The sequence below is a fragment of the Ceratotherium simum genome, chromosome 13 (genome assembly GCF_057802395.1).
Source record: "Ceratotherium simum simum isolate JZ-2026a chromosome 13, ASM5780239v1, whole genome shotgun sequence".
Classification (NCBI taxonomy): domain Eukaryota; kingdom Metazoa; phylum Chordata; class Mammalia; order Perissodactyla; family Rhinocerotidae; genus Ceratotherium; species Ceratotherium simum.
This window is the reverse complement of record NC_141912.1, coordinates 51,811,667-51,838,852: the sequence shown is the minus strand read 5'-3', so window position 1 is coordinate 51,838,852 and position 27,186 is coordinate 51,811,667. Positions and strand designations below refer to the sequence as shown.

The 27,186-nt window shown below is 44.1% G+C and overlaps 2 protein-coding genes across 5 annotated transcripts in view; both read right to left on the bottom strand.

Annotated features, from left to right (window-relative positions):
• The window catches only part of EFHC1 (EF-hand domain containing 1), a 62,485-nt gene extending 56,473 nt beyond the window's left edge, over nt 1-6,012 (bottom strand). Inside the window, exon 1 of the mRNA XM_004424025.3 lies at nt 5,867-6,012. Within this exon, the coding sequence (XP_004424082.1) occupies nt 5,867-5,929 (63 nt within the window). The 5' untranslated portion in view covers nt 5,930-6,012. The remainder of the gene's footprint in view (nt 1-5,866) is intronic.
• An 11,667-nt stretch (nt 6,013-17,679) lies between these two features.
• The window catches only part of PAQR8 (progestin and adipoQ receptor family member 8), a 40,962-nt gene continuing 31,455 nt past the window's right edge, over nt 17,680-27,186 (bottom strand). For all 4 annotated transcript variants that reach the window (XM_087438708.1, XM_087438706.1, XM_087438705.1 and 1 more), the window contains one exon: nt 17,680-22,238. In XM_087438708.1, the coding sequence (XP_087294834.1) occupies nt 21,142-22,206 (1,065 nt within the window). In that variant the 5' untranslated portion in view covers nt 22,207-22,238 and the 3' untranslated portion in view covers nt 17,680-21,141. The remainder of the gene's footprint in view (nt 22,239-27,186) is intronic.

The following is a 27,186-nucleotide window of genomic DNA, read 5'->3' as shown; positions in this document are numbered from 1 at the left end:
AGCCAGAAAAACAATAAGATGGCATTAGGAAGTCCTTTATCTATCAATAATTACTCTAAATGTAAATGGATTGAATTCTCCAATCAAAATGCAAGCTGGATGGATTAAAAAAAACAAGACCCAAGTGTATGCTGCTTACAAGGGACTCACTTCAGGTTTAAGGACACACAGGCTGAAAGTGAAGGGATAGCAAAAGATATTCCATGCAAGTGGAAACAAAAAGAGAGCAGCAGTAGCTATACTTACATTAGACAAGATAGACTTTAAGCCAAAAACAATAAGAAGACACAAAGATGATCATTATATAATGATAAAGGGGTCAATTCATCAAGAAGATATAACAGTCATAATATATATGCACCCAACATCACAGCACCTAAATATATTAAGGAAATAGTAACAGATCAGAAGGGAAAAACAGACAACAAAATAATAATAGAAGGAGACTTCTGTACCCACTTTTAACAACGGATATCTCAGCCAGATAGAAAAGCAACAAGGAAACACTGAACTTGAACCATACTTTAGATCAAACAGACCTAACAGTCAAATATAGAATAATCCATCCAACAGCAGCAAAATACACATTCTTCTCTAGTACACACAGAACATTCTCCAAGATAGACCATATGATAGGTCACAAAACAAGTCTTAACAAATTTAATAAGACTGAAATCTTGTACCAAGTATCTTTTCTGACCACAGTGGTATGAAAACAGATATCAATAACAGGAATAAAGCTGGAAAATTCACAAATAAGTTAAAATTAAACAACACACTTGTGAACAACCAACAGGTCAAAGAAGAAATCAAAAGGGAAAAAAAAAATCTTGAAACAAACAAAAATGGAAGCACAACATACGAAAACCTATAGGATGCTGCAAAAGCAGTTCTAAGGGGGAATTTTAAGGTAATAAATGAGTGCATTAAGAAACAAGAAAGACCTTAAATAAACCACCGCACTTCAGACCTCAAAGAACTAGAAAAAGAACTAAGCCTAAAGTTAGGAGAAGGAAGAAAATAACAAAGATCAGAGCAGAAATAAATGAAATATAGACTAGAAAAATGATATAAAAGATCAATGAAACTAAGAGCTGGTGTTTTGAAAAGAAACAAAATTGACAAAACTTTAGCTAGACTATTTAAGAAAAAAAGAGAGAGGACTCAAAAAAAAAACAGAAATGAAAGAGGAGACATTACAATTGATACCACAGAAATACAAAGAATCAAGAGAGATTACTATGAACAAGTATATGCCAACAAACTGGATAACTTAGAAGAAATGGATAAATTCCTAGAAACATACAACCTACCAAGACTGAATCATGAAGAAACAGAAAATCTGCACAGATCAATAATGAGAAAAGAGACTGAATCAGTAACCAAAAACCTCCCAACAGAGAAAAGCCCAGGACCAGATAGTTTCACTGGTCAAATCTACCAAACATTTAAAGAACAATTAATGCCACTCCTTCTCAAACTTTTCCAAAAAACTGAAGAGGAGGGAATACTCCCAAACTCATTTTATGAGGCCACCATTACCCTGATATTAAAACCAGATAAGGACACAACCAGAAAAGAAAATCACCGACCAATATCCCTGATGAATATAGATGCAAAAATTATCAACAAAATATTAGCCAACTGAATTCCACAGCTCATTAAAAGGATCATACATCATGATCAAGTGGGATTTATCCCTAAGATGCAAGGATGGTTCAACATACATGAATCAATAAATGTAATATACCTATGTGTATGGTGATGGATGGTAATTAATCTTTGGGTGGTGAACATGATGTAATCTACACAGAAAACAAAATAAAATGATGTACATCTGAAATTTATATAATGTTATAAATCAATGTTACCTCAATAAAATAAAATAAATATGATATACCATATCAACAGAATGAAAGAAAAAAATCATATGATCATCTCAATAGATGCAGAAAAAGCATTTGACAAAATACAACATCCATTCATGATCAAAACTCTCAACAAATTGAGTACAGAAGGAACATATCTCAACATAGTAAAGGCCATATATGATAAGCCCACAGCTAACATCATACTCAGTGGTGAAAGGGTGAAAACTTTTCCTCTAAGATCAGGAATAAGACAAAGATGCCCACTGTCACCATTCCTATTCTACACAGTACTGGAATTCCTAGCCAGAGCAATAGGGCTAGAAAAAGAAATAAAAGACATGCAAATAGGAAGAGAAGAAGTAAAACTCTCTTTGTTTGCAGATATGATCCTACATTTAGAAAACTCTAGAGACTCCACCAAAGAACTGTTAGAACTAACCAACAAATTCAGAAAAGGTGCAAGATACAAAATCAACATACAGAAATTGGTTGCATTTCTATACCCTAACAATGAAATATCTGAAAAAGAAATAAAGAAAACAATCTCATTTACAATGGCATTGGAAATATAAATACTTTGGAATAAATTTAACCCAGGAGGTGAAAGACCTGTACACCAAAAACTACAAGACTTGGATGAAAGAAATTGAAGAGGACACAAACAAATGGAAAGATATCCCATGTTCATTGACTGGAAGAATTAATATTATTAAAATGTCCATACTACCCAAAGCCATCTATAGATTCAATGCAATCCCACCAAAATTCCAATGGCATTTTTCACAGAAAAAGAAAAAAAAAATCCTAAAATTTGTATGGAGCCACAAAAGACCCCAAATAGCCAAAGCAATCCTGAGGGAAAAAAAAAAACAAAGCTGGAGGCCTCAAACTTCGTGATTGCAAACTATACTATAAAGCTATAGCAATCAAAACGGTATGGTACTGGCATAAAAATAGACACATAGACCAATGGAACACAATCAAGAGGCCAGAAATAAACTCTTGCATATACAGTCAACTAATCTTCGACGAGTGAGCTAAAAATACACAACAGGGAAAGGATAGTCTCTTCAATAAATGGTGCTGGGAAAACTGGATAATCACATGTAGAAGAATGAAATTGGACCCCTATCTTATACCACTCACAAAAATTAACTCAAAATGAATTGGACTTAAACATAAAACCTGAAACTAAAACTCTTAGAAGAAAACATAGGGGAAGAGCTCCTTGACACGGTTCTCGGCAACAATTTTTTGGATATGACATCAAAAGCATATGAAAAAAAGCAAAAATAAATAAGTGGGACTATATCAAACTAAAAAGCTTCTGTACAGCAAAACAAATAATCAAGGGGCCAGCCTGGTGGCATAGCGGTTAAGTTGGCACGTTCCACTTCGGCGGCCCAGGGTTCGCCAGTTCGGATCCTAGGCGTGGACCTACTTACTGCTCATCAAGCCGTGCTGAGGTGGCGTCCCACACAGAAGAGCTACAACTCTACAACTATGATACACAACTATGTACTGGGGCTTTGGGGAGAAAAAAAAAACGAGGAAGATTGGCAACAGATGTTAGCCCAGGGCCAATCTTCATCAAACAAAACAAACAAACAAACAAACAATCAACAAAATGAAAAGGCAACCGATGGAATGGGAGAAAATATTTGCAAATGATATATCTGATAAGGGGTTAATATCCAAAATATATAAAGAACTCATACGACCCAACAGCAAAAAAACACAAACAATTCAATTGAAAAATGGGCAGAGGAACTAAATAGATATTTTTCCAAAGAAGACATATAAATGGCCAATAGGTACGTGAAAAGGTGTTTGACATCACTAATCATCAGGGCTGAGGTGACTTCTTCACTGGGTAACCTGGGTCACTTCAAGCTCCTTTTCTTCCACCTCTAAAGACAGAAGCAACATCAGCTGCTTCGTTTGCCTTCCTCGTTTTAGACAGAGATCTCTACCAACACTCAGCTATATGATCTTTATTGGTGGACCCTCATGAGCACCCAGGCAAGGCAACCTCAGGCCCCCATCCCCTTAGTCATTATGGTTCACCTTCTGAATGCCTTGAGAGTTATACATACCTAAGCTTTCAGTGACCATGATTTTCAAATTACAAATAAGGCAAATTGGTTAGCACTTGCCAGTGTATTTAAAATACGAGGGCCGGACCTGTGGTTTAGCGGTTGGGTGCACGCGCTCCGCTGCTGGCGGCCCGGGTTCGGATCCCGGGTGCGCACCGACGCACAGCTTCTCTGGCCATGCTGAGGCTGCGTCCCACATACAGCAACTAGAAGGATGTGAAGCTATGACATACAACTATCTACTGGGGCTTTGGGGGGAAAAAGATAAGTACATAAAATCTTTAACAAAAAATAAATAAATAAAATACGAAATATGTCCAATGCACAGTTCACCTTACTTGTAGTACAGCAATATATATTCTCAGAGACTGGCACTTCCAGTCCACACCTCTGTAACCCCTAAATCAACTCAACCCTGCCTTGTGGGTAACCCACACTCACCACCACCCAATGCTTAGGTTGCTCCTGCACAGGGCAGAAATGTGCCTACAACATTTTCTAAATTACATAAAACGGAAAAGTCCACTGAAGTGAAAAACCGATGATGCTGTGTTTTAATACAGGAATAACTATGAAGAAGAGATACAGAATCCAAATTCCCTCCCCAAACTTTGAATTTCAATTCATTCTCCCAAAGAAGATAAATTGACTACGTATTTTATCCTACCCTAAGGACCATGGAGAGAAACCTATAATTTAAATTATCAAACTATATAAATATCAATTATTATTGCCTCATCTATGATAATCAGCCTACTGAATCTCAATACTGATCTTCCAACATATATTTCAATACTCCGTTAGAATTAAAACAAATACTAAATAATTTTGTCAAGGGCTAAACTATGTCAGGAGAAAAAAAAAACAAGCATTTTTTTCCTCTTCCATTTTGTCTAGAGAACACAATTAAGAACACTTAAGGCAGGGCAGGAGCAAAACAAAATCTAAACAGGAATCTTTTACAAAAATGTTAGCGCGAAAAGAAGAGAGCTACGGGAAGGAAAAAAAAAACTCGTCAATCGTGGTTGAAGGAACTGGACGTAATTATTTCCTACAAAGCAGGGAAGGCTGGTTTCAGAGGAAGATGGGCAAGCGATGAAAGTCTAACTTTTGGAGAAACAGCAATTGAGACAAAAGATAAAACAAGAATGGGGAGAAAGTGGGACTAGATTGTAGAAAAGGCAGAAGTGCGGGACAGAAAAGGGATGGGGTTGGGCAGAAGCATAAACGAGAAGAGCGGAGACTGCGGGAAAGGACCTGGCAGGAAAGAAGAGAATGAGTGGAAATGATATGTAAGGCAGGAAAGGGAGCTGGGAAGGGGAAAGATTACCGGGTCCAGGAGTCAGAAGAGGAAGGAGGAGGGTGGGAACGATGGGCCGCCGGAGAGTGAGTGAGGTGGGGTTGTGGGAATGAGGATGAAGGTGCAGAGAGGCTGAGTGGGAGAAGGGGACGAAGATAGGGGCGGGGGTAGGGTTAAGGATGGAGCTGGGCAGAGAGGGGTAGGGTGTGGGAGACTGAGCTAGGGAGAGGACCTAGACAGTGCTTGGGAGTAAGGTGGGGAAAAGTGGTCTAGAGGGAGCAGAGGCAGGAGCTATAGGAGCAGAGGAGTAAGGAAGAACGCGGCTCGGAGGACGAGAAAGAGGTCAAAAGACTGCCCGGGTGGAGTGGAAACACTAGAGAGGGATGGAGTGGTGGGCAAAGGATGGGAGAGAGAGGATGAGGCTGGGTGGGGAGGACGACAGATGCGGCGGCGAAGAGAGAACAGGGTCGGGGCAGGGCGCGGGTTTGAAGGGAGCGAGGACAATCTCGGGTGCAGGAGAATGGAGGTGCACCGGCGGCCAGCCCTCCGAGGCCGCCCGGGCGTGGGGACAGGCGGGGGCTGGGCAGACAAGTCCTCACCGTGGAGTCCTTAAAGGACATGCCCGGGAGAAAGGGCAGGCCATGCACGGGGTTGGACACCATCGCAGCCGCTATAGCCGCCGCCACCTGGGCCGGGTTTAGTCCTCCGCGGTTGCCCGGGCGACGAGCCGCGTCCGCCGGCGCCCTGAAGCTCCATGGTAATACCAAACATCAGGAGGGCCCGCCAGGGGGCGGGGCCTGAGGCGCAGGCGTGACGAGTCTGCGCGTGCGCCGCCTGCGGGACTCCGCGTTCTCGCGGTAAGTGGCCCCCGGGAAAGGGGCGCGGCTAGTGGGCGTTGCGGGGCTGGCCCCGCCCTCCCCGCTCCAGTCGCTGGGACGGAGGAGCTCGTGGGCGGGGCGGGAGGAGGTGAAGGGAAAAGACTGCAGTCCTGGGGTCTGAGCGCGCCTTTAGACGAGTGGAGGTGGAGGGGACTTAGCTTCCTTCCCACCCCAGTCCTCGTCGCGCCCGGGCGGCGCCGTGAGCTCAGGCACGCTTCTCCCGGCTCTGGGAAGAAGGCCCCTGTCCCCGTTCACACTGAAGTGTGAATGGTTGATGTCTGTTAAAAGTGTGACCTGCCCGGGACCCGTGCGTTTTGGGGGCAGCGTCTGCGGGTTATTCCTGGTTGTATCTCCGTGGCTCAAGGATGTTCAATGAACTGATGCAACCATCTTGTCCCTAATGCTCCCACAGGCCCATTATGTTTTTTTCCACCTTCACCCTTTATTCTACGGGGAGTCGCTGCAGTTCTGCACCCTCTCAGTTCCTGTAGGCCGGGCCTTGCATATTGGCCTTAGGACGCTCAGTGTTTGTTGACTGAAGAGCTGCAGGGTGCTCATCGGAGTTCTCCTGCTCTCTAGTTTACACCTATCTGCAGCTGCCATGAAAAGATCTGCACCACAAGAGGAAACGCATCTCCTTCAAAGAGAGAAATAAGTCATAAGAAAGAACTAAATAAGTGAAGTGAAATATTGTCAGGATCATAGATATTCTCGCCTTTGGTGCTTTTTACAAAACTTGTTTAAATTATTATTACTTAAAAGAAATGTAATGCTGTTCCTGAAACATTTTCAGGGAAGAAATAAAAATGCTATCCATCAGCACTGAGGAACTTAAAAAGCAAGCAAAACCGAGGTGCCCCGACACTGGATTCGTTAGATCTGAAATGGGGCCCAGGAATCTGATTTTTGCTACAGCTGCTTCTGATGAGCCAGCTTAGGAACATGAGCGTAGCTGAGCCTGACACAGAAGGCAGATCTCGGTGTTGTGGGTCGTTTACTGCCAACACAGACAGCAGCTTTAGTTTTAGCGCTGCTTGTCAGAGCAAATCCCCCTGTTGGATTTCCCTAGTGGGCGTGGAGCTCAGGGGGCCCAGGACGGGAATCCACTGTTGGCATCTGAAGCAGTTATTGGTTGTCTGCCTACTGCACTCTGCCCAAAGTTTATTTTCTACTAACTCTTCCTCCCCCCTTACTACTTCTATTTCCCATTCTTGTCCATTTTATTATGTTTTTTACCTTTTTGAATTTTCTTTTTCTATTGGTATGTTACCTTAATGCAGGCATTGAATACATTTTTTTTTAAATCAATGAATTGATTCTAAATTGTTGAAGTTACTGAAAACTTTAAAAGTATCTGTCCATTGCATTATCTCTTAGCCACTGACCTAGGGTGGAAGCCAGCCACTGGGAGAATATTTCAAGATGGCAAGTTCAACTTTCGAAGAGAAGATGCTTCTCCCACTTCCCTCCACCTCATTGATGATGAGTACCCAGAATCACTGATGACTATAATCTTTGCTGACTCTTCATGATAACCTTAAACTCTTACCAGTTATATGATCCCTCCCTCCCCTCTCTCTTAATAAACGTAAATCCATGGCATTAGGATACACTTTGAAGAGCCCTCTGGACTAACTACATGGCTGCACTTGGATCTGTGTTGCCTGGGCTGGGTAGGGAAGGAGCCCACGGAGGCTGGTAAGGGTGAGTCACGCGTAAGCCTATTGTCCATCGTGGCATCTGTTTTTATTTGAGGAGTGCCCTCTGCTCAAATGCCTTTCTTTCCCAGAAGAGCACACTAGTTAAATGGTTAACAGAGTGTATTTTAACTACTTTCGGACCCTAGAAATGCATAGTGAAGAAAACTTCTCTTGTCTGTGGCCTCGTAAAAATGCCATCACGTCTAAGAAGGGGAAGCCAGGCAGTGTTGCATCAGTGCTAAAAAGCACAGGGACAGGTCTGCGAAGGAGGAGGAAAAAAAAAGGCAGGGCTTTGGAAAACTTCTTGGACCCTGAGAAGGTTTGGTGTAAGAAAAGAGTTTATATCCCATTTCTCCCAAACGTGACCGCTGTCGGAGGAAGAGGGAGAATCCCCCTCTGCCCTTTCCCTTAAGGTTCTTATGGCTGGCCAAATAATCAACAAGACAGGTTAGCAGGAGAAAATAATACCAAGTTTAATAACATGTATACATGGGAGAAAACTCAGAAATGAGCAGCTCGTCCCTCTGTCTAAGCTGAAAGTATTGTAGTTAAAGGGGTGGAAGGTGTTGGGGGTGGGTAGTGGTCTGGGATTTCAGAGGGGAATAAGACAATTCACATGGAGATAGAAATGCAAATGTTTGTCTAACAATTCTTTTCAGGGCCATCTATAGAGAATGTGGCCAGGGAGAGAGAGTTTTGATAAAAGGGGCTTGTTGCCTTTCCTGTTGTAACATCTATTTTACATTATCATTACAGCCATCATGATAATAACTCCTTCCTGAAACAGATCTTTTGTTTTAAATTCTTTAGGCAGTTTGGGAGGGGAAACTCAAATATTCTTCCTGAGTTTTCTGAGTCTTTATTGTCTTCAGCTCGAAATAATCCGCATACCAGAGTGGTGCTTCCTGGGGTAACTTGCCCTGAGCACCATCACCGCTCAGCATAGATTGCACCTCAGTCTGTCCTCACCATTTCCCACTTTGTGGAATATGTAAGAGAGAGCTGGAACGTGACCATCCCTGGCAGCTGAAGCAGAAAGTGCTATGGTTTGAAGGCTGTGCATTAAGCCTGGACTCAGAAGACCACAGAGACATTGCATGACCTTGGCGGATGTTTCAAAGCTTGAGGAATGGAAAAAATAGAAAGATCAGACTGCCCGCAGGCAAAGCCCAAAAGAGGGGGCCTCGTCGTGGATGAGGGCTCCCAGGGACTCCTGATGGGAGATGTCAGACAGTCTCCAAAAAGAAACGTCTCCTTTTTCAGCATTTTGCCCACATCTGGCTTTACCCAGAATTTGTTTTCAGTCCTGTGACATTCTTATTCTTCAGTGCCTAAAATCACAGGACAAATACCAAGCGGACGTGTGTCTCCTGGCTATTTCTGCAGTGATCTTGGTGCTCTGCTTCCCTCTGCTGGGTAAAAATGGTACAGCATGGTTTCTGGAAAACAAACCCAGTTAATATGCACTTGTAGGTTTGAAAGGGCTGGGGTGTGGCTAGCGTGGGAATATGGAGAGAAGACCCTGCAGGGGAGTGTTCCTCCGTCAGGGTGCTCTCTGCCATTCATTTTCATCACTGCTTGGTCTCTGGAATCTCTTTTCTAAGAAGAATGCGTGGTCAACCACTTTGATCTTTGTAAACTATGGAAAAAGGCGGGAGAAGTGTCCACAGTGGTTTCCAAGCAGATTCCAGAGCAGATTTAGGACCCACAGGAAATCTTCATTTGAAACAAAATCACACAATTTGGAATCAGACTATTTTAGTCTTGCCTTGGGCTCCTGCTAGGGCATTGAGAAAACTTGTGTTTCTGCTGCTTTTTCCTCCCTTAAGTGAGACCCATTCTGTGACTTGAGCTGATTCAGTTGGAATTCCCTTCCTCTGAAAAAGCCTATCAAACATTACTTCACAGAATTAGAGATTCCACAGGATGTAAGCTTCAGAGATAGGTTCATTGTTTTGTTCACTGCCATTTCCTAGCTTCCATCACGGTGCCTGGCACCTCATTAATACTCAGTGAACAGTTGTAAAATGACTGACCAAGTAAATGAATGAATGATGACTTGGAAATCACCCGGTAAAGTATTTTTCAAACTGCTAGTGGATCCCCATTAGTAGGTCTTAAAATCAACTAAATGGATTGTGACACCAATCAGAATTTAAAAAAAAAAAAAAGAAAGAAATAGAATATAAATTATCAGGATGCATCCCATGTTGTATGGGTAAAAATAATTTAGTGAGAAAATTTTCAAGACATATACATACACACCCACTCAAATTTCTTATCGTGGTCAGAGTCAAAAAACTTGGAAAGTGCTTGACACAATCCAGCCCACTCATTTTATTGATGAGAAATCCCCAGACCAAAAGAGATTAAAAAACCATCAGTTACTGACTGGTTCTCAGTGGAGTGCCTCAATCCTCCCACAGCTGGGAAGGATTTTCCTCCTTCAGCAGGTGAGGGATCATTGATCTCGGCATCCTGCTTGTCAGACATCTCTGGCCTAATAAGGCTTTTAACAGTATGGAGAAAGAGAAGTGTGACAGCGATGTGGCAGTAATATTGATTACAAATGTAGACAGGAAGTGAATCCATTAATTCAAGTAGTGGCAACCTTGAAACAATAAGGAAATGCCTTTGATACCTCCTTTCCTATCCCACATCTCAAACCTCTCTTCCTTCTCCCCTTTCATGTATGCGGCAGGGAACAGAAAATGAATTATCAGATTGGGGGACTTGACAGCCATATTCGTGTCCTTACTGTGTTATGAATATTTGTGTGAGCTTGGACGACTTACCTTCCTGAGCCTCTGTTTTTTTCATCTCTAAAATGAGAAGCCTGGGCTGGAATGAATGATCATTAATTGTTTTGGGGTCATGGGATCATTTTGAAAACCCAGTGAAAGCTATAGATCCTGTCTCCCCAAAATGCACATATTCACATGTAGAGATTTTTACTTATAATTTCATGGAGTTAGTGAGTGAGCTCCAGTGGGCCTAGGGTCTGAGGTCTAGAGGTCTGCCCTCTCTGAAATCTTATGGAATGAGAAGTCCATATCACAGTTCCCCAGAGGCAGAGCAATGTAGTGGTTGAGAGTATGGACTGTAGGAAGCTCTTCAGGACAGATGACCCTTTTTTCCCAACAAATGAATTGCAATTGGGGGTGGGGAGGAGTGAAGTGGTAGGGGAACCTACAAATTAAAAGAGACTTAAATAACAGGTCAACCAGTTGCAATGTGTGGGGCCTGTTGGGATCCTGAATCAAACAAATACACTTTAAAAATAGTGATGACATTTATGATGGGCCGGCCTGGTGGTGTAGTGGTTGGGTTCGCACGCCCAGCTTTGGGGCCCTGGGGTTCACGAGTTTGGATCCCGGGGACAGACCTACGCACCGCTTATCAAGCCATGCTGTGGCAGCGTCCCATATAAAGTAGAGGAAAATGGGCACAGATGTTAGCCCAGGGCAGTCTTCCTCAGCAGAAAAAGAGGAGGATTGGCAATAGATGTTAGCTCAGGGCTAATCTTCCTCACCAAAAAAAATTAATGATAATAATGATGCCACTTATGAGACCACTGGGAATTTGAACACTGGACATTTGATGATGTTATGGAATTGTTCTTCAATTTTTTAGATGTGGTAATGGTATTATGGTTTTGCAAAAAAAGTTTTCAGCTTTTAAAGATACATACCCAAGCGTGTATTAAGGAGAAAATGATAAGATACCTCAGATTTACTTCAAAATAATATGGGAAGGAGCAAATGAGTAGAGTTGTCGATGAAACTAGATTGCCCATGAGTAGATCATTGTTGACACGTTTACGTGGGAGTTCATTATACAATTCAGTCTACTGTTGTATATATTTGAAGTTTTCCATAATAAAAAAGTTAAAATTTTTTTAAAAGTGTGGACTCTGGAGCCAGATGGCCTAAGTGCAAGTCCCAATTTTATCACTGACCAGCTCTGTGACCCTGTGGAAGTGTCTTATCCTTTCCTTAGCTATAAACAGCGATCATAACCGCCAGTTCCTAAGGTTGTTGTGAGCATTAAATGAGTTAACATATATGAGCACTTACAATAGTGCCTGGTACATAGTGAGCGTCAATGACTGTTTGCTATTAGCATTGTCCGGGGGACCATTCTGAATGGACAGTTTGGAGTGCGACTGCGGACTGGAAAAATTATGGATGCTTACTTAGAGACAGAATAAGGAAAAAGAAGAGAGGTGGGGAGTGTGTTGGGCATTTTAAAGCCTGTGTAACGTCTAGAAAGTTTGGCATCTGTGACTTAAGTTTTTCTTCTTTACCCCTCCACCCCCCAAACTCTCTATAAACATCTCACACAGACACAGATATACACACAGACACACACACACACCCGAGATCCTTTTAGAGGGTAGGAGGGCCTCTAGACTCTCTTTGAGGTCTCTGTTACAGAAAATCACAAGGGTCCTCCTGGGTGCTATGGAAGATGCTGGGGGACTGGAGCTTCCCACGGAGCCACGGAGTTCTCCCCTGTTCCTTTGGGTCATCATCTCCTTTTTATCACCACTGGGATGAGAGAGCAGACAGTGAATTTGAAGCCTTTGCACCCAAGGGTGAAGGTGCTTGCAGATAGACGAGCCAGCTGTGAGGGCTGAGGAGTGGAGGCAAGGCCCTGGGTGGGAAGTTGGCAAGGCGGCCCAGGAGCACCTGCTTCAGCAGGGTAGCATCAGTGGGAAGCACATTTAACCACACTGAAACTGGCCATGCTGAATTTTTCCTCTGTATTTAACTTCCTACCACATTCATGCATGTGATAAGCTTCCCATCAGTATTTCCAATGAGTTTCCGCTAGAGACCAGCAAATCCCATTTCTCCCTTTAATGGAGTGCAGGTGGGGGGAGGATGGGGTCTTCATGTTCCATCTCTACCTGTGCTTGCCCAGCTGAGAGACTAAGAGCCACTGGTTAGGGCAAATTGTGTCAATTGAACAGAGAGGTAAAAACTGAGATTGGCCTAGGGTGGTGTATTAATTTCCTAGGGCTGCCATAACACAGTAGCACACCTGGGTGGCTTAAAACAACAGAAATTTATACTCTAACAGTTCTGGGGGCTAGAAGTCAGAAATCAATGTATGGATGAAGTCACACTCTCTCTCCTCGCTTCTGGTTGTTACCAGCAATCCTTGGCATTCCTTGGCTTGCAGTTGCCTAACTCCAGTCCCCACCTCCATTGTCACATGGTGTTCTTTCCTGTGTGTGTCTCTCTGCCTTTGAGTGGCCATATGTCTTCACATTCCCTCTGTGTCTCTCTCCTCTTCTCATGGGGACACCAGTCACATGGGATTAAGGGTCCACCCTACTCCAGTGCGACCTCCTAACTACTTACTCTGCAACGACCATTTCCAAATAAGGTCACTTTCTGAGGAACTGGGGGTTAGGACACCAAAATGTCTTTTTTGGAGACATAATTCAAGTCACAACAGATGGGAATCAAGAAGTAAAATAATGGGTGAGTGGAGTAGTGGGGCTTCTTCCGTAGGCTGAGAACACATGGGGACCATAGTGAAAAAGGACGGCACTGCCAGCCTATCTGGGTGGTCTGGATGCTGCGGGAAGGGTCTCTGCTGATGCCTCTGATAGTCTGTGACATGCAGACAGAGTGTGCCAGAGGGAATGTGGAGGAGAGCAAGAAATTCCCCCACCAAAACACACGCAGAACCTTGGGAAAATACAGCGCATCTTAATCTGTTATGAATGGAGAGAAATCCCTTCCAAGAGCAGAGACTCCCACCCTGGTGAGAAGCTTCTGGGAGCCCACGGAGAGGGAGGAGGCGTTTGTATAGAACCCACAGCACCCTGCTCAGCATTAAGTGATAGAACTAATAAAAACAACAATGATTGCCACTAGCACTTACTGAACACAAACTTTATGCTGAGGTGTTTTTTTCCACAGTAAAATTAGTCAGATTCCAAGATAATTTGTTCTTGTTTGAAAAAGAAAAAAACACTGAGTGGTGATGTTTTGCATGTTGCCATAGTTGTCTTTAAGAAATTGCTTTAGCCCAGAATAGTGCTCAAATTCACATTAATGGGGAATAGAGATATATTGAAGTCCTGAAGTTGAGGACAGATTCACTAGAGAAGTGTAGGGGAGTAATTTAAAGACAGTCAGTGGTTCTGAAAGCTGGTTTGAGCCCCTGGAGGTCTTTCGGGTGGTCACAGATGGCCTGAGTCTACCATTTGTAACATGACTAGGCCCACATTGGATTCTAGCATAAAATACATTTAAGAACCTCACCATTGGTACCACTTCCAGGCAACACCCTAAGGACTTTTGCTTGGCTGAAGTGTCTAGAAATGAAACAGGAACTGCATCTTTAGGTTTATTTCATTTATCAGGGGGAAAAAAATCCACATTACATTTCTCTCTCAATTCTATACTTCTTCTGGTTCACACAATTGGCAATGGGGAAGTTAGACCGAAGGACTTTCTACTTTCACTTTATTTTGGTGGTTAAGAATATAGACCCTGGATTCAAAGGCATGAGTTTCTGTGAGATTCCATTATTTAATAGCCAGGTAGTCTTGGGCAAATTTTCTTAATCTATCTACCGGTTTCCTCATTTATAAAATGGAGCAATAACGGTACCTACCTCACAGGGAATAATTTCACGATAACCTGGTTTCGTGTAGATCACAGGGAACGGAATTTGCTCTATTTTCTATAAGCAAGGTAATGTGCAATTGGGAAGTAGTCCATATAGATAAACAGCTGCCCTGAATTTCCCTGGGCAGAAATCTTCCCAGGCATGTTCCTTCCTGAAGTCACAGTAAAAGCCAAAGTCCTTACAAGGCTCTCACAATCTGTCATCTCCCACTGTCCCCTCTCTGTTTGTGCTGGCTTCCTGCTCTTCCTGCCATGCTCTGGCCTCAGGGCCTTGCACTTGTCACCTCCGCCTGGGAGAGGGACAGAGCTGGCTCCCTCACCTCTTTTGGGGGTCTTCCCCGATCCCGTTTAAAATTGCACACTCACTCCACCCCTCCGGCCTATCATTCTTCCTTGCTCTCCTTCTCTTTAGCACCATCACCTTCTAACATACGATATAATTTATTTGGCTCATTGTTTGTCCCACCCCCAACCTCCACCACCCAAATGTAAGCTCCCTAACGGCACGGACTTGTGTGTTTTGTCCATTGCTGTATCCCTGGTGCCTAGACCAGGGCCTGGCACCTGGTGGTGTTCAGTGTTTGTGGAGTGACTGTGGATGAATCTACATACTCACCAGTTCAACAGGCTAGGCCCTGCCTCCAGTGAAGGTCTTCCACAGTACTCTGAGAGGGCTTGATTCAGGAGAGGAATCTCAAAGAATTCTTTCAGCACCAGATAATGTATCACTGGCTTTGTTTCATGAGCCAGTATCTCAGCCACAGCATCATCAAATTACCCACATAATGTAATGTCAGAAGAGAGTGTAGTGTAACTATCTTGGTATTCCTGCAAACTGAGCCGAAGAGTGTTGATTTGGTACTTTATAGAATGAAAGTATCAGGTTGCTTAAAATTCCTAGTTCCCACTTTCTGGTTTTCAGGAAGCTTTATATGACACTGCTAATTTACCTATCATTGACAACATTTTGACATAGCCTTATTTTTCCCCCGAAGGCATTTATTTTAGTGATGGGTCCATGGATTATCTTTTCCCCTATTTTTCTGCCTTTTCTTTAATAAGCATATGTTACTTCAAAATGAGAAATAATCAGTGACATTTTTTGGACTTGCTACTAAGTCTGCATAAGTCTTTCATAAGGCAGAGAACCATTTTTTTTTAAATCCCATGTTCAAAGTCATATGACGTCAAAATCACTGGGAAAGCCAATTATTTGAAGAACAGACAATCCCACTGAAAGATGAGAGTGAGGGCTTACATGACCTTGGCAAGATTATCAATCCTAGATGAGTTTCTCATCCAAGGACTCAAAGGTATTTTCAAGAAGCCATGACTGGAGAGTGACATTTGACTTTATAATCCAGGCCACAAAGGGCCTGTAGCCAATGGAACTTTCGGGCTTCTGAGAAGACTATGAGGTGCAAAGAATGCTTTACTGGACATCCAAGGACATGGCAAGGTCACTTTAACCAGAAAAGAGAAGACACAACCCTGGCTATTCATGAGGTATTTAGGATCAAAAGTTTAAATGAGATTAGGTTAAAGTATACACAATGTGGAAAAGGGCTTCCCACGCTGTGAAGAGCTCTGCAAATATTTGTTGATTAGCTGAGCCCTGAATTTATCTGAAGGAAAAATGAATTTGAGTTTAAACATTACAACTAATTGTGTGACTCAGTCATTCTACTTTCTTAGTGTTTTTTCTAGTTTAATGGAGACCTTTTTGGCCCTGCCTCACACGATTATTTAGAAGCTCAAATGGATGTGGAAATGTTTGGAAAGCACAATGCACGATAAGATCTAAGGTGTTATCCTGTGGCCTTTGAGTTGGTCACGGCCTCCTGGAGTCTCCAATACAGCGCCTACCTCTTCCTATGAGAGTTATGTCAGGGAAGAAAAGCCCTTACCTTAGATAGATAGGATCCCGAAGTTAATATTTAAATTCTCTTTCTAATGCAATGATTTTCCTTCCACATTAAATTATTTCCATAAAAATTCCTTAAAGGATAAGATGGTTATTTTTTTGAAAAGGAGGCAGCCAGTGTGTGGCATGCCATTTCCAATTTACCAAATCAGGAACCTGTACTCAGGTTGGAACCCTACATCCCCTTCCCAGAAGGATGGGACTTTATGTACCTGGGCAGTCTATACTGCCTGTGGCAATACAGGGCTGCTGTGTCTGGATGTGTCAAGGATAGCCAAGACTGAATTAAAACACTAGAGGACATTGAAGATGGCTGGAGAAGCAGCAGCAGTAACCAGAAGGGTCAAGGAGCCGGCCCTAAGGTGACAGCCTTGCTGGTGGGGGAGATGTTTCTAGCCTGGGGGGAAGAGGGAGAACGCTCAATCCTTTGAAAATGTTCTAGCCCGAAGCAGGTCCCAGCCTCCCGTGGGTTTGGCAGGCCATCTGGCCCTCAGGCTGTGATTGGGACCAAGACCTGGAGAGGGGCACCTGTCCTGGCCCAAAGTGGGAAGATGTTGTCCTCGTTTGGCAGACTGCAGACTCTCCACGTCAGGTCCCTGTTTTTTTCCTTCACTGTGGCATCTCCAGATGCCAACATGGTGCCGGCCATAAATACTTGGTGCTCATCAATATTTGCTGAATCAATAACTGAAGAGTGGTTAAACTATTAACACTGACAACAGAAGCATGTGCCAACTGCCTAGGGCCAGTGCTGCCCATTAAAAAAAGGGTATGGGCAAGAGGGACATCCACAATCCTACCAGTGGAGCCTCAAGCCAGAGAAATGCTGTTTTCTTACATTATTGTGATAATATGATAGCCTGATGCTGGAGTAGCCCAGAGAATCACCTTTTTCACAGCTATTTAAATCTAACAGTTAAGGCTACAAAATTCTTTAGTTGATTGGCACCAAATCCTTTGGTCTATGACACTAGGAGTATTTATTCAACTAGATTGAAATCCTCAGAGAAATCAACTCCAGCTTTTGGGGGGGGGGCAATTTGATCTACGCACAAGTGGGAATTTGGGGGGGGTGTATTTTGGGGGTTTGGGTATGGAGATTTTTTAAGCTTTTATACTTTCCTACTTCTAGGTGGATATATCAAGTGTTCTGACCTCCTCCTCCTCCTGGCAACGTCTATCTAGATAAAACCTTTCTTTAAGATGAGCCTTGTCCAAGTAGCACTTGTCAAGGGCCTTGTCAAAGAAACAAGGTAGCTGTTGACAGTACAAGAATGCGTATACAAAATCTGTTTAATAGTCTTTCATGTAAGTAGATTTATATACACAGAAAATAGTTCCATTTTTTCTTTGCCAAGCCATCAAGCAAAACACTGGGACCAACACAATCGGTAGGCTGAGGCCTTGTGGACAATGGCTGCGCCCACTCTGAGGAAGACATGAGCGCCCTCTGGAGGGCCCACGTGAAACTACAGTGCAGCAACAGAAGAACCTGATGTTTTGAAGCATTAAGGTACAATTTGTGAACAAGTGGACAACAGTGGCGGGAATGAACTACCTTCATTCCGTGGCGTGAGCTCCTACGATTTCAAGCTTCCAGTAGAGGATTGAGATTATTGTTACTGACTGAGGTACTTTCAGCGGAGGTGGGAAATGACACTCTAACATCTGAAGAGTATTAACATCGGCTTGTTAGTAAGTACAGGGCAGGAAGTACTAGGCAAGAGGGGAAACAGGCAAATGTGTCCCCAGTCTGCTGTGTCCTGCTGTCCCCTCTCCCTACCCGGAACAGGGCCTCATACAAATCCATCAGAATCTGTATTCTCAAGAAGTAAATGACTGATAGTTTAGTTTTTTACAGAGGCATTTACATTTCAACAGATTGAAAGTCTTCTTTTAAAAAAAAGAGAGCGTGGGGCCAGCCCAGTGGCGTAGTGGTTAAATTCGTGCACTCTGCTTTAGCGCCCCAGGGTTCAGCGGTTCGGATCCCCAGCGTGGACCTATACACCACTCATCAAGCCATGCTGTGGTGGTGTCCCACATACAAAATAGAGGAAGATTGGCACAGATGTTAGCTCAGGGCTAATCCTCCTCACTAAAAATAAATAAATAAAAAATAAAAAGAAAGAGAGAGAACCAGCAGAATTTCCAGTAGATGTCAACTGTTGGAGGGGCTGTGGTGGAGTAAGATAATCATCTCCTTTATCAAAGACTTCATTATTCCTTTTAAACAAACTAGGTCTGTTCGTTACTGATACACTCATTTTAATGAAAATGTTTTAAAAGGAGTATGTGAGCTCTCAAAAGTCTGAGTAGTTAAAAATCTCTGCATCTCCTGTTCACATATCTCTAATGAGATACGGGTGTTTCTAGTGAGACAGTCTCCTACCTCAATGTCTCTCAAATACCTCTGGTGAAAAAACTTTTAAAAAAATTTCCAGTCACTTGAGGGACCAATACTTGTCTAAATTAAAATGAAAGTTTTATGGCAACATCTAACAGTTTGGTCTCTCTGTCAGTACTTGTCTTGTCACAGACCGTTGACAGCATGCAGGTTGGCATTGGTCTGTGGACTGCATTTGGGGATCACTGTCCTACTTCCTGTTTGCTCTCTTAAAAAACACCTGCCTTTGGCCTAAAGATCTCTGCCCACCATGACTACTATGGTTATATCCAAGAGCTTGACTTACATCTTCCTTCCAAGTTTTCCAAGAATATGATCTTTCAATCCACGATGATGAACATTTCAAAGACTTTCTAGTCCCCGTTTTACACTGACCCTCAACTTGCAATGTGTTTGCACAACTCCCCCATTCCCTTGTTTAGTTCGACCCAGTTCAGTTTTGCTGACTTTATTTGTGGTGAATTTGGCCTAGACACCAGAAGCTTGTGTAAGACACTTGGGTAGCACAGAAGTTCAGGTATTTGAGGATTAACAGCAGAAATCCATCTAGGAAAACTACGTAGCTGACAAGACATACACTTTCTCAATATAAAGATTATAGGAAAACTCCAGTTGAATATCTTTTTTTTTTGGCCAAAATACAGGCTGAAAGAGTCTTTCGGTTGACAAGCAATTCTGATTTTCTGAAATTTCTTTCATCCACTGGTTGGAAAGCTTTTTTCCTTATCCCAATAACCCAAAACTGAAAATCCCACATGGCCACATGTTAAGTAAAGTGTTTATATGTTTCCATTTATAAGGCACAAAACACACAAATCTCTCAGAGAATGCGAAAACAAATATTTGAAGACAATAAAGTACCGTGGTAAGAGAAGAGGTTCATCAAACTGGAGTGAAAACAAACCACTTCCCATTTTGGTCGATAGGGACCTTATACTGATAGGAAACGTGGCCTCTGAAAAGGCTTCCACGGTCCTTCTGTCAATGCAGCCCCCTTCACTGGATAGTGTGGAAGTCACTCCTCAGAGCAGGCTGCGTGGCCGGAAGACATCAATCGTTAAGTACCTCCTATCCCACAGAAGCTGCTGGACAATGATGTTCCAAGCAGACTATTCCACCTACAGCGTGCCCAGTTCACCATTTTACCCAAAGGAGCCTTCAGGGACCAACCCGCAGTGAGCACACAAGCTCGCCTGTCCTGGGGGTTGAGTATTTTAAGGGTTCTGCTCCAAGTTGAGGCACAACAGCCTGCCTGAGGACCCTGAACTGGGGTGGTTACAAGAGTCCTGCGTGGGGCAGCATCTATTTAAGAGGCTGGACCTTGGGTTCTTCTTGAAATAATCAGATCCCTAGAGGGACTTTCAGAACCAATTCACTCTACCAGGGGCTTTCTGAACATGCTGGTCAAAATCTGGAGAAGATTCCCTGGAGCCAGCCCCCAATCTCTTGGCCTGTGAGGCAGCCCTAAGAGATCTCAAGCAATCCCACAGTCCACAGCTATAAAAACAGAAGGGTCCCATGACACCAAACAGGGTCCACGCTTGTTGGTTGGGCCTCCTGGTGGCTCCTGGCATTGAACTTTCTAGTACCGTTTACATCAGTATTACATGAGAATAAGCTTCCTGAATGTCCATGTGGGTCCAAGCATTTCCTGGAAGTATGACTGCTCCATGGTCCTCTACATTACCAGGCAAGGTACAGATGGGAGTGAACAGCACTTTAGAGAAACAGCCAGGCAGACATCATCCTGAGAAAAGGGTCAGTGTTAGAGTGGGTGAGAGAGGAGGGATCAGAAATCAGGTGAACAGAGTAGTTCATCACGTCTAAGGGTTTCACTGAATCATCTTGAAGATTCTGACTTCTCCACCCTGGACAATATGAAATCCAAATGAAATATGGTCCTTGGGTCAATTTATTCAATTACCAAAGACCAGCATAGTAAGATGGCCATTCCAATATGGTGTGAACCAGCCATCTACCTACTTTTCAGTCCAATTCAGAATCCTACTAAATCTTCCGGCATGAAGATGGTTCTCCTTACTTCAGTGTTCCATGACTCTTAGCCAGGTCCTTTCCATTCCTGTGCCTTATAAGGCTAGGACCCAGAGGGAAAAGGAATACTCCTTTCATTAACAACAATAACAACAACAAAACTCTTGAATCCTTTGGCTTTCCAACGCCATAGTTCCAGCATATCCTTGGAAAAACGTATTAATTTAAAAGCCAACTCTTAAAAACAAAAAGTCAACTCCTATAGTCGTATCGAGTTTTCCCAAATCACGATGGGCTACCTCCACACCTTGTCCCACCTCCCAGCCTCAGGAATCTTTCTTGGTCAGTCTGGCCTTGACTTTGTGCCTCAGGAGGGCTGCGGTGGCAGCGCTGCAGGCAGCCAGAAAGAAGAAAGAGAGGCAGGCCATGTAGATGGACAGGGGACTGTGGCGCTGCAGGAAGATCTCCTGCCGCCCCTGGTAGTCCAGGAGGATGGCCTCCAGCTGGGAGAGTGTGCAGACAGACAGAAAGGCGTGGAAGATCTGATGCCCATGGCCCACAATGTCACAGGAACCCGGGAAGTACTTCTCAGGGACCGGGCAGGAGAAGAAGTAGGCGCTGACCAGGAAGAAGAGGATCTGGAGGGTGTGGTACCAGGCAGCTTGCTCCTGACAGCCAGCCAGGTGGCACAGGGCCACTCGGTGTGCCACAGGGCTGATGTCTAGGATGAAGGCCAGCCCTGCAGGCACCACTTGACAGATCTTCCTCATGACTGGGTAAGGCCTCCGGTAACGATACTTGGCATAGCAACAGCCAGCACAAGATAACCAGCCACAGAAGGCGGCTGCTGGCAAGAAGAAAAGCCAGAAGCGCTCGTACCAGGCCTGATCAGAGCTGTAGAAGAAGTGCACCAAGGCACTGCCGTACTGGTACACGCTCACGCCAATGTAGTCCACAAAGTAGAAGGTGTAGTGGGAGAGCTCTGACTTGGACTGCAGCAGGTGGGCCAGGAGGCTAAACGTGAGGTAAGTGATGGAGGACAGGATGTAGAGGAGCAGGGGCAGGGCGTGGGGAGAGGCCCACGGCAAGGCCTCAGCCTCAGCAAAGGCCCAGAATCGCAAGAGGACAGCCAGGGCCGCCAGCAAGTGGGTCCAGACATTGACCACCTCGTTGTGCTTCTGAAAGAGGCTGAAGAAGTAGTAGCGCCACTCGTGTCCCGTGGGGCGGTAGCCGGTGTGGATGTAAGGCTCCCGGAAGAGCTGCGGCACGTCTGTCTCCCGGACGGTGCAAGGCATCTTGGGAAGCCCATCCTCCAGGATCTTGGGCAGGCGGCGCAGCTGCTGCCCACTTACAGACAGCGTGCTCAGGCGCTCGAGGATGGCGGTGGTCATGGCTGAACAGCACGGCCAGACGGGGATGCAACCTACAGGAAGGAAAGTAACATGGGCAAAAATGCAGTGAGAGAGGGATGAGCTAAGACAGTGAAGGGGCTGTGGGTTTTTTTTTGTTTTTTTCTCATGAGGAAGATTGTCCCTGAGCTAACACCTGTGCCCATCTTCCTCTATTTTGTGTATGGGACGCCGCCATAGCATGGCTTGATGAGCAGTGTGTAGGTCTGTGCCCGGGATCCGAACCCTCAAACCCTGGGCTGCGGAATCAGAACACACTTAATCACTGCACCACCAGGCCGGCCCTGAGGGTTTTCTTAATGGAAAGTGGCTTTCCAGTGCATTAGGGGAGGCAGGGAGCTGCAGACAGCTTCTTTGAGCCTCATTTTGTTTTTCATCTGCAGAAAGATAGAGTTGGATCAAGATTCCTTACTACCCTAACATTCTGATTTTGTCTCCACTACCCACTACAGAGTGAGGCGGTCATAGCTTATAAAATGGGAATGTTAGCCACTCTCTTTTAATGATATCGAGAAGGTAAGTAAGGTTACCTTTAAAGCCTGTGGAGTTTTCTGGATGTTATCAAAATGTAATCATCAGACAGGCTCTAATAGTATGAAATATTATATTGAAATATAAAAATTATAAATATTGATATTACTAATGGTAGCCTACATTTCTTGAGCACCTCATCTTAAATTATCCACTAGTTTAACTGGTAACTTGAAAATCTGAGATAAGCAATGGTAACTTGAACCTCAAAGTAAAGACAGGCAAATGAGTCATCAGTTAGGTTGGTGTGAAGGAACTTTTGGGCCCCTCTCCCTGGTCTAACAGGTGAATCTAGCAGGAAAGCTGCATAGGCTTAAAGTCAGGACAGAAATCCATGCTGTCCTGTGAAGCAGCCATGCAGGCCATCCTAAGCCTGTGTAAGAATGACCCTGCAACCCCTCACCTCATGACTGAAGACGCCAAGTGGACAGATCCACAACAGGAAGAGACAAAGGGTACCTCCCTCTCACATTTCCTGGCTGCATTTCTTGGAGGTTGAGGGAAAAAGTAATGACCCTGGTTGTTGCCTCCTTCCACACATAGATAACACCAACATTACAAGTCTTGTTTGATATATAACCAAAAAGCTCTTGTTTATGTTATCTTTAAAGTATATGAATATTAGATGTGTAAGCTCTTTTTCTGCACATATACTGCTTTGTTAAAAAAAAGTATATAAACTGCATTCAGATCTGTAGACCTTAGAGCATTTCCTCAGAATAACTCTGTTGGACTGTTTCCCAGGACTTGAGTTCCTCACCTTGATTATTTGAATAAACTCCATTTAACCTTTATCCAGACTCTTTTTTTCAGTTGACACTGGTAAAGACCAATGCATATTCTGGGATATATTTTAAGAGTTAAACAAAATTAACATGTGGCCTAAATTTAACATAAAGTCTAATTGCAAAGATTGTGGCTTTCTGTTTGTTTGGTTTTGTTTTTAAATCATGCTCTAGAAAGTAAGTAGTTTTGGACTTGTTTCTCCTAGGTACCTAAATCTGTAATCAATGAATTTCAGGCCTCAAATGTTTAACTTACACTTGGAATTTGTGGATGACAGATGAGCCAGATGAGCACAGTGATTATTTTATAAAATAGCTGCAAAATTTCATGTGAAGTTACTGGGTAAAGGAATGGATTTTCCGCATATCTCCAGTTACCTTTTCTACTTCATACTTCGCAAACTCTTTTCCTCAAAAAGGTTCAAAACCTGATTTATCTAAATGGCCGCCTTCCTTCAGAGCCCTTCTGCTGGGAGAGAGATAGCAAGTGCTTCTCAGGGCACTGCTAATCTTAGTGAAGAAAATTTCACCTTCCTACCCACCCTGCTTAATCAATATTGAAAGAGAAAAAATACCTAATTACGTCTAAAATGTAGGGCATGAAAATTTTAAAAATGTGAAAAAAGTTCAGGGCGATCTGGAGTCAAGCCTGGTTTGCGCCATTTATGGGGTAACCTTTGGGAAGTTATAGAACTCGCTAAGCTTCAGTTCCTTCACCTGTAAAATGGGAGTAACAATTCCACCTATCATATGGGTGTTTGTGATGGTTAAATGAGAGAATCTAACATATAAAGTGCTTAGCACACTGCCTGGCCCAAGATAGGGGCTCAGTCAATGTTAAGCTCTGCTGTTATTTTTATTACTAGGAGGTGGGCCCTGTGCCGGGGGCACAAACACCGACAAGATATGCTCCCTGCCTTCCAGGAGGTCAGAGTCGACTGGCAGAGACAGACACGTGGGGAAATCATAACAAAAACGTGGGATGAGTGCTCCGTGGGAGGCGAGCACTGGTTCACAGGCAGGGTCTCTGCAAACACAACCAAAATAGAAGGTAGGGAAGGAGGGGTGTGCACGCCTCTCCAAGTGACTCCTGAACTGAGTCTTGAAGGAAAAGTCAGAATTCCTGAAAGAAGATGAGGGGGAAAGAGATCTCTAGGCAGACAGCAAGGCCAAAGAACACATGCCAAGATAAGGCCCTGGAAAGCCCGGAGCGCCGGAGGAGGTCGCACTGTGTGGTTCCAAGTAGAACACTGGCACCGGAGACATGAGCTCCAACCCTGAGCCCCACCATCGACAAGCCGAGGAACTCCAGCCTAGGCTTTGTCATCTGAGAAACAGACCCAATGATAAAGAGAAGCTGCCTCATGCGGCTGATGAGAGGACTCTAGAACGTAATGCCTGTAAAGTGTTTAACGAAGTCCTTGGTTTCATGTCTGCAGAATCATCTGCCACTATTAGGACCACCACTGGCGCGAGAGGTGGGGGTGGTTCCTGATTGGAGGATCTACTACCCTCTGCACCATGGACCTACGAGGTGGCTCCGGTAACAGCATATTGAGTCATTTGTTTAGCAAGCACCGACCAGTGGTTCCCGACCAGGAACGGGCCAGAGACTGGTGCTCAATGTAGGAATTAAAGACCCAAGAGAAATTTATTAAAGATTACAGAGTCAGTCAGAAAGACAGAATGAAGGAAGATGGGAGAGAAAGAAAATGGTCCTCAGAACATCTTAATTCATTTAGAAACAAACAAAAAGAAAAAGCTAAGCAGTGCTTCTGCAGTCAGCCAGCAGAGGGATCTGAGCGCCTGGGAGTTAAGCTCTGGATGGAGATTCCTCCACCTGACCTGCTGGCAGTTGGTGACCGAGCACAGCAGGGGTAAGGGGGTGGGGTGGGAACAGCTGGGGTAACTGGACCTAGGAACAGGTGGACCACTGCAGGGCTGGGCCTGGAACATGGGATGACGTTTCAAGTTGCCCTGTTGCTGTTGACTGAGAAGCATATAATCTGGGGGAGCTGGGCCTGTCAGAGTTCTGGGGAATTAAAGGGCTCCGTTCTTTAGATACAGACTTCTACCAACTCTTGTGAAGCAGAGAGAGAATCAGATGAAAATATCAGTCTGATTTTGTGGTTAGGGGAAACAGAGGTCAGTCCCTCGGGACATGAGCTATAGAAGAAGGAATCCCTAAAGACACTCCCCAGTGGGCCCCACCTGCATTGCATCTAAGATCAAGGGTGTTTCCATCCTCTCCGGGCACCTGAACCAATGAAGACAATTCTGCATCCAGAGTTAAATAACACATGACTGCACAATTTCTGCTCATCTTTATAGCCTCTAAAATAGGGTGCCTGGCACAATAGTAGGCTCTTATAAACCAACGACACAATTGAATTTCTAAAGACTAAAACCTTGGGTTTTGGTTGTCTAATGGTTGGAACTGAGCACAATTCAGACCTGGGGACCAACTGGCATCTGCCTGTTCTGAGGGAAAAAGGATAAATCATGACGCTGCCTTATTGTCAGTTTCCAGAAAACCCACGTCTGCGGAGCTCTGACCCCAGAGTTCCTCCAGTCCTCATGGCACCAACCTAATCTCAGGGCTTTATGTTGACAAGTCCTTTTCAGAAAATTATTTCCACTTCTCTCCTACTTATGGAAAATAAACTAGGAAGAGGTTTATAGAAGTAAGAAGCAGAGAGGGACAAGACCACAAGGATATTAACTTGAACTTCAATGGAAAAGGTGCACAGTAAAAAAAAAATGGCAGAATCATCATTTCTCCCGCAAACGAGGCCTCCTTTTTCAAGGACCTTTAAAATGCAGCCACACCAGTCTCAGAGTCTCCTTAATAACTCCATCCTCTGGAGTGTGTAGCCCGACACCCACAAAGGGACCTGGCAGTTCCAGGGATGTGACCACCATGGCCCCCAACTCACCCCCCTCAGCAATGAGGGGGCTGCAAAGACCTAGTTCCTCTATCTATGGGTGAAACGGACCTACATTTATTTCCCTTTGGAAGTGCAGGGTCATGGAAAATTCTAAACTAATGGTCAGAAAGAGAGGGGATTATTTCTCTGTCCTTTGCTTAGTAACTTCTCTTCCCCTGCCATAAAATTCTCCCTTCGTCCACGAGCAGCCACCATAGCCACAGCGATGATAATAAGTTATAATTCCGTTATCATCCTTAACTTCAGAAGTCGCTGTCTAGTGGGGTCCATCCCCCTAGACAGATCTTACTTTCTCCAAGTCAGAGTGGGCATTGCTTCCAGAAATCAGCTTCAAAGGGCCAGCTGTAAAGTCTGAAAGCCTGTTTTGGAGGAAACCACATATTGGCATCATGATGTTGGTGCAGGCACACACCTCCCAGTCCTCCCGGTGGCCGCTCTGAGTATGGGCCCCTCCGTCATTCCTGGCCTCTGTCCCCGTGCACTGCTCTATCAGCTGACAAAGATGGTATCTTAGAATGAGCTCCCTTGTACAGGGTACACTCCAACTCCCCTGCTGGGACAGCTGAAATGTAAATCTTCCTTAAGAATCCTCAAGAACTGGATAAGCTCAAGACAATAATTTTGATCAACGAGAGAGTTTTCAGAGCAAGGATTATCTTCTCAACAATATTCCAGGTCACAAAAGGCCACAGAGGAAA